Below are 7128 nucleotides of genomic sequence, written 5' to 3'. Positions count from 1 at the left end.
TTTTGTCTCCACAGTGCCCTGGCGCCTGGGGCAGGTGGATGGTGGGGATGCCCCCAGGGAGGCCTCGGCGGCTCTGGGGTGAAGGACTGCGGCTTGTACCCCTGTCCCGGCTCGACGGCCGCAGGATGAGGCCCTGGAACTTGGCCAGGCTGGGGCTTCGGCTGCGGTGCCGTTGCATCTTGCCCGGGCTGGGGCTACGGGATTTGGGGGCCAGCAGGACAAGCGTGCTGTCATCCTCCTCTTCTGAGCTGCTGCCTGAGCTGTCCGTGGGGCTGCTGCCCTCCTCTGACCTGGGCAAGGAGATCTGCACCCCTGCATCAGCACTGCTGGCTGATCCTCACAGGGGCCTGTGGGGCACCACAGCAGCTGGCCTCCTCCAGCCAAGCATCCCTATACACATCCCCCTTGCCTCCCTCAGCCCCTCACCCTCGCCTCTTCGCCATGCTGACCTGGAAGGGCTCAGTCACACCAGCGATGCTGCTGGAGGTGTTGCTGTAGTATCCAAGGATGTACTCGCCCTTGCCCTTAGGCAGTGCCTCCTCCGAGAACATCACCTGCAACCCAGAGACAACTGATAGGCACCAGAACTGGGCACAGGGGTGCCCCCTCCCACCTCCAGCCCCATAGAGAGCTCCAGCCCCAGCTGAGAGCAGAAATCCCTAATGCCTGCCCAAGGCTCAGCACAAAGCAAGAAGGAGCTGCCCTCCTGCCCCATGAGGGGCACAAAGGGGCCATTGTCCCCCCACAATGGGGCACATACACCAAGCAAGACAGCAGGGCTCCCCCCAGCTCACCTGTGCACACAGTTGCTTCTCTAGGCAGCGCTCTCCATCATCACTCCTGGCCCAGACATAGGACACATAGTCTTTAGGATGCCGAAAGCCCACCTATGCGCATACATGGGAGAACACAGGTGAGTGGCAGAGTATCAGCCCTGCTTTAGATCCCCTCTCGCTCAGCCCTCTCTCTTTGCACAGTGGCACCAAGAGCTGCCTTGCACCCACCCAGCTGTGCCCTGGCCCCCAGCCCCCTGAGAGTGCCGGGCTTTGGACCCTTTGGGGCCCACAGAGCAGGAGGAAGAGGGAACTGCTGGATCTGAGCCTCCTGAAGCAGGGCCAAATCCTGCTGCTAACTACCAGGGCCTCCCAGGGGAAGAGAGAGCATATGCCATGCACTCATGTCTGCTGGTGGGGGGTAGCTCAGAAGGGACCCTGCATTGCCATGCAGTGCTCCCCACTACCTCCAGCCCCAGCAGCCCCCAAGCACCTACCCGGTAAAGTCCTATCCAGTCCCAGGAGCTCCGGTGGAAGCCAGCAGCCATCTTGTACCTGACAACTGCTTGCTCAGGCCTGCTCCATTCATCAGCCACATAAATCTCAACCGGGGGCTTGTCTGCCTTGGAAGCAAACTGTCAGAGACATGTACATGGTGAGCAAGGGCATGTCAAAGAGATCTGCCCCTGCTGCCCAGGGCACCCATCTAGGACTGGACCTTCACGCATACATCAACAGCAGCCCCCAGCCACAGTGACAAGACAGCTGAGCTTGCCAAACAAAAATAAAATAAACCCCGCACACCCCATCATACACTGCACATGCTAGCTGGGCATCTCACTCCTGTAACTCCTGCCTGCATGCCCAGTGGCCCTGAATGGTGCTCACCTGCACTGCAAAGATAGCAGCTACTGGCTTGTGGTCGCTGACAGTGTACTCCATGTGGCTGCAGTAGCAGAGTTGGCTCACCGACAGGATGCCCCGGCTGGGCCGGCGCCCGCCCACCCCAAGCCCGACACTGGGAGATTTGATCTTCCAGAGGATGCGGTCAGTCCAGGCAGGTTTTCGCTTCTTGGCACTGCAGGGCACAGAGGGGCATCTCTTGCCTGGCAGGGGGCAGTGAGCTCCACCCCAAACTGCCTCCCCCTGGCACTATGGCATGTGCAGGCAGGGGATGCGGCTCGTCTCAGCACACAGCTCAGTGCGGCTGCAGGGACAGACCTGCGCGGGCACCAGCATGACAGTTTTGTCCCAGCCTGCTGTCCCCAGTCCAGCTGGTGCCCGCCCCCGCATGGCTCCTCCCACCGATCCACACCAGCATCAGCCCCTGCCCCACTGGCACCAGCACCCCACCCTGGCTCTGAGCCCGGCCACTCCTCCATCCCTCAGCCATGCCACCCGCTCCCAGCACATGCTTGAGCTCTGCTCTCCTACCTGCTGTCATATTTGTTGGTGCCCACATCGAACTTGAAGGTGGGTGGGAAGTTCAGGGGTCCCTCCTGAAAGCCGCTGAGGACAGGCCAGGTGCTTTTGGCAATGTTCAGCTGTGGGAAAGAGATTAGGTCGGTCGGAGAGCACACCAGCCCCCATGGCCAAACTCCTCTGCAAGCCCCCAAGACCTCTCCACCCCCAGCACGCAGTCATCCCTGCCCCATTGCTGCAGCCCCACACAGCTTTCAGGGTTTGTTCATGCCATGCAAGCAGCAAGTCTGTAGACCCAATGCCCCCAGCTCTTCCTAGCACACTGATAAAGGAAACACATGCCCAGCTCCCATAAAGACCATCCTGGGACTATGCTGCCCCTTCCCCACAGAGCCAGAAGAGCCAGGGCCCTTTGTGGGACATGCCCTGTCCCACAGCTGCATGGGCAGTTTTGGCAAGAGTGGAATGCCACTTGGTGCCCAGCCAAGGCTCAGCAGCATGCCCATCCCTCTCACCTGGTCCTTCTCCCACAGCTGGCTCAGGATGTTGCTGTCGATGGCATACTTCACAAAGCGGATGTCGAGGCTCTCAATGCGGAAGTTGAGGTCCCCAAACCAGAACACGAGGCTGTGGGTGGGAGGGAGGGCAACAGGCTGGAAGGGCTGAGGCTACTGGAGCCAGGCAGCACAGCGGGGGGAAAACGACCTCAGCCTGTGGGCAGCCTCAGCCTGCAGCACAGGTGCTCTTGGGAGCAAGCACCAGTGCAGGTTAGCACTCAGCCAACAGCTTGGCCAGTTACCAGCCCTGCCAGGATTCCTCAGGTAGGACCAAGCACCATTAACCAAATGGACCTGACTTCCCTGGGAAGAAATTGAGGGTGGAAATTTCCACCATGAGGCACCTACCAGAGTCAGACCACACAGCCAAGACATGGCTGGACCCTCCATCTCACCAGTCCCAGACCCCAACACTGCCAGTATGGCAGGAGCTGCACCAGGCCTGGATATGCTCCAGGGGAGACCAAGGACCCCTCTTAACACCTACTCCACCATGCTGGGTGCCCACCAGGCCACAAGACAATTTTGCAGCTCTGCAGGCAAGACCCCATCTCCAAGCTGTGCTGGGATTCAGAGGACAGACCCCAGACCCTATCTGGAGGTGCTCAAGCACGGGGGCTGGCACTAGAGCCCTGGCCCAGATTGAGGAGCAAAGTGATGGGGTACGCACTCATGGTCCAGGATGCCGCTGGCCGCATGCCCCTCAAACTGCTGCATGTGCAGTATGGTGGCAAAGTCCTCCTTGCGCTGCTCTGCCTTCTCCAGGTGCGCTGGCAGGTGGCAGTTCAGGAAGCAGACCATGTGGCCGAAGATGGAGAGACGAACGCTCACCCCACCCTTGTTGCCCTGCACCAAGAGGATCCCATGATTCCTTGAGAAGCCAGCCCGTCAACACCTCCCCTGTGGCCACACTTACCCAGTAGCCTCCCAGCCCCGTCCTCGTGCAGTCTGTCTGGATGTCCTGCAGGAAGGGGAGGTGATAGTATTTGGCAAATACCAGTAGAATCACACCTTGCATCCGTACCGTGCTGACCTGGAATGGGAGCAGGGGCTGAAGCAGGATGGTAGCCACAGCAGAGCCTATAGGGGCAGGGACAGCTTCCCCCACCCCCAGGCCATAGGGGCAGCACCTCCATCCTCTGCATGCCCCCCATCTTGGAGATGACTAACAGCACATTTAGTTCAGAGATCTATGCACACCTCTTGAATACTGGAAGTTGAGATAAGCCCAGCAATGCTAAGGCTCATGTACGCTCTGGGGCAAGTGCCCTGGGGAGCTGAACCTACCCTGGGACCTGCAGGCTGCTGCCAGAAGCACAGGCTTGTTCCCACATTCACTTTCTCGCCCTGGTGCAATGCAGCAGGCAACAAGAAGTGTCCCCAAAGCACCACAGGGGAAGCCTAAGGTGCAGGAAAGGGAGCAGCATGGCACAAACTAGACAGCACACTGGTGAGATGCACCACTAGCCCTCAGGTCAGCCCCCACACGCTGCTTGAATGGCTGCAGGCTATCCCTCCAGCAGTTTGTCCAACTGGCTCTCCCACCGCACCTCCTCCCTCTGTCCCTGCAGTCCAACTCTCCCTCCCCATGGTCCACCTGCCTGGCAGGCAGAGAGGGAACACCAGCTGCCCAGCACCTTTGGGACCTACTTACCAGGATGAAGTGGAAGGGGCTCAGCACATCCATGAAGAGCTCGCTCCACTGGTCTGTGAAGAGGGCATCCTTCAGGCGCTTGTTTATCTTAGAGTTCACCTCTTGCAGGCTGGAAGGAAAGGGACAGCTCCCTCAGCCACACCAGGAAGGAGTCTGTGTCCCAGCTAGCGAGAGCTCCATGGGAAAGGTGCCAAAGCACAGTGCTGGGGAGCAGGGCCAGGGCAGTTCAAGGGAGGACCCTGGGTTTGCAGCACAAAGCCATATCCTTGCTCCAGCGATGCTGGGCCATGTGCTAGCAGAAGGCACAAGTAGCCCTGAACCCATGAGGCCTTGCCCCTTTTTAAAACAGGAGCAGTTCAGCTGCACAGGGCTGGGCAGCAGTCTAAAGCCTACCTCTAGGTGCAAGAGGGCTTACGGGACATTTCAGCTGCATTGGTCTCTACAGAGAAACCAAGTCTCACCAGTACTTCAGCACAGGGTATCCAGATGCATCCTAGCCACCAAGCTCAGAGCAGCAGAAACAGAAGGTTAATAGGGCTCCTCCCAGTTCAGCAATTAGCGAAGAGAAGGAAGGAGAACATCCGCAGAGAACGGCAGAATCAGGAAATGTCTTGCCCCAAAATATCAAGTGCTTGGGGCACAAAGACATGGGTCAGAGGAAGGATGCAGCCAGGCAGAGATGCCCTGGAGGTGGGGAGCAGCAGGACACCCTGCCCCAGCCAGGACACAGTCCCAGCAAATCCCTTACTGTCAGCTACACCCCATGCCCCATCCATCCAGGCTCAGGTCTACCTCCACAGCCCCACACAGCCCCATCCCATTGGTCCGCAAGGCCTAGGGGACCAGGAGACTGGCTCCAACACAGCATTGTAGCTCCAGCAGCCTCAGCCTTACACCACTCCCTCCCTGGGGAGCACTGGGGGAGTCCCTCCTGGAGGCAGATCCAGCTCTTCCACCCCATGCCCACAGGCAGAGGCTGCTTCTCGCTCCCTGTGCAAAAGGCAGCATGTCCCTGCTCTTAGCAGGAATCCACACACACCTTGGCAAACCTCAAGAGACCAGTTTTCCCTTAGACTCTGGCAGAGCTTGCCTTGCCAGCCACACCAATAAAGCCTTACCACACCGACGCAGTGCTGCCTTGCCAGCAGTTAAGTGTTGCCAGGGGCACAGAGCCAATCCAGCTGCGAGAGAACAGCAGATTTGTGCCCTTGAGGCCTGCATAGTATGGGCAAAAGCCGAGATGAGGAAAATGCTCCCAGAGGACTCCAGCAGGTGAGTTAAATGTCTCCACAGACCTGACCCCAGGACTGCCAGGGCTCACAGGAAGAGCAGTGCTCCCCAAGGCCTAGCTCTGCACAGCATAGCCAGCTACAGGCTCTTCAAGGTTTGAAGGCTACTCAGGATTCAAGGCTTTCAGTTCCTCTTAGCATTCCCATTTTACTAGGAGCTGACTCTCCGTCACCTTTTCTGATATTTACCGCTTGCAGTGCACACCCCTCCCTGCTCACCATGCCCCAGGGAGGCTGGGGCTGCAGCTTTTCCATTCCCCACCCCCCAGGGCTATGGGGATCCCCCGAAAAGGGATGTGGCAGGGGAGGGGGCCCTGCACCTCACCCTCTTACCCAATGGCGATCACATCCGCATCATTTGTCTCGCCTGTGTTGAGGTGCAGCAGGGATGTCACATCGTTTGGGGGCATGGCTGTGCCAACGTTCCAGGTGACCACTGTGATGCTTGGGAGGACAAAGGAAGAACAGGCTAACACTGGGGCTCAGAGATGTTCCCTGCCCCCCCTGTTCAGCCCCCAGCTCCACCAAGGAAGCTCTCTGCCTGCAACAGAAGCGGCCACAGCTGAAACTTAGCCAGGGCACGTACACCAGATCCTTAACTCCCATTTGAGGGAGACGGGTCCTTGACTCTAAATTCCCCCAGGGTCTGCACCTCAGCGCGTGGCAAGCCCTGCTGTAACCCAAGCCCCAATGAAATTCTAGAAACCAGCACAAAGAGCACTCGTCTTCATCACTGCCGACTGACACAGGCAGGCTGGCACAGCAGGCAGCCTGGGAAACAGTGTCCCTGGAAAACTGCTTCCCCTCCCTTCCCCAGGAATCCCGTATCCCTCGGGCTCCTAGGGAAAAGGATCCAGATCTCAGCCCCAAGTCTGCCCCAGAGCACAGCTAGCACCAAAGGCCAGGGCATCGCATGTGACAGCAGCACTGCAAGCCCCGCAGCAGTGTCCTTCACCAGTGCAAAGCCACCATCAGTCACAACACATTAATGCCGTTACGCAGCATGCGCCAGCAGCCCGCGGGCTCTTTTGGCAGCACTAGGACGAGTCTCAGTCACAGGGGACGCGTTTCAACAGTGATGGAGGGTAGTGCCACATCATTTCCAGACCACAGGGGCAGATGGCACCCGCTCCACAGCCTGTGCCTCTGACATGCCACCCCGCGCAGCACCCACTGCCCTGAACACTGCCTATGCAGACAGCGGGCACTGGGCATCCTTCCCTACCACCCCAAGAATCCTGCTTGTCCATAGCCCCTCATCCCAAATCTCCTCCAGCTGAACACCATCCACAACAGGAAGAAAGGGGCAACTCCAGCCCACAAGAGGCTTTGCTTACTGCTTCACAGCCAAGGCAGTTTCAGCCCGGCAACACTCCCCCCTGCTCCCCCCCCGCAGCAACACCCGCTCACCGGAACGAGCCATCCTCCGGGCC

General features: G+C 59.0%; 1 protein-coding gene across 1 annotated transcript in view; it reads right to left on the bottom strand.

The window, feature by feature from the left end:
* INPP5J (inositol polyphosphate-5-phosphatase J) overlaps positions 1 to 6132 on the bottom strand; it is a 6470-nt gene extending 338 nt beyond the window's left edge. The window contains exons 1-11 of the mRNA XM_009580352.1: positions 6029 to 6132; positions 4407 to 4515; positions 3669 to 3785; positions 3423 to 3598; positions 2711 to 2822; positions 2208 to 2317; positions 1662 to 1851; positions 1271 to 1408; positions 795 to 887; positions 450 to 554; positions 26 to 304 (exon numbers count right to left, since the gene is read on the bottom strand). Of these exons, the coding sequence (XP_009578647.1) occupies positions 26 to 304; positions 450 to 554; positions 795 to 887; positions 1271 to 1408; positions 1662 to 1851; positions 2208 to 2317; positions 2711 to 2822; positions 3423 to 3598; positions 3669 to 3785; positions 4407 to 4515; positions 6029 to 6105 (1506 nt within the window). The 5' untranslated portion in view covers positions 6106 to 6132. The remainder of the gene's footprint in view (positions 1 to 25; positions 305 to 449; positions 555 to 794; positions 888 to 1270; positions 1409 to 1661; positions 1852 to 2207; positions 2318 to 2710; positions 2823 to 3422; positions 3599 to 3668; positions 3786 to 4406; positions 4516 to 6028) is intronic.
* Positions 6133 to 7128: the final 996 nt, after the last annotated feature.

The sequence above is a fragment of the Fulmarus glacialis genome, unplaced genomic scaffold (assembly GCF_000690835.1).
Source record: "Fulmarus glacialis isolate BGI_N327 unplaced genomic scaffold, ASM69083v1 scaffold36416, whole genome shotgun sequence".
NCBI lineage: Eukaryota > Metazoa > Chordata > Aves > Procellariiformes > Procellariidae > Fulmarus > Fulmarus glacialis.
The sequence above is the reverse complement of the archived record's forward strand: the minus strand, read 5'-3'. Positions and strand labels throughout refer to the sequence as shown.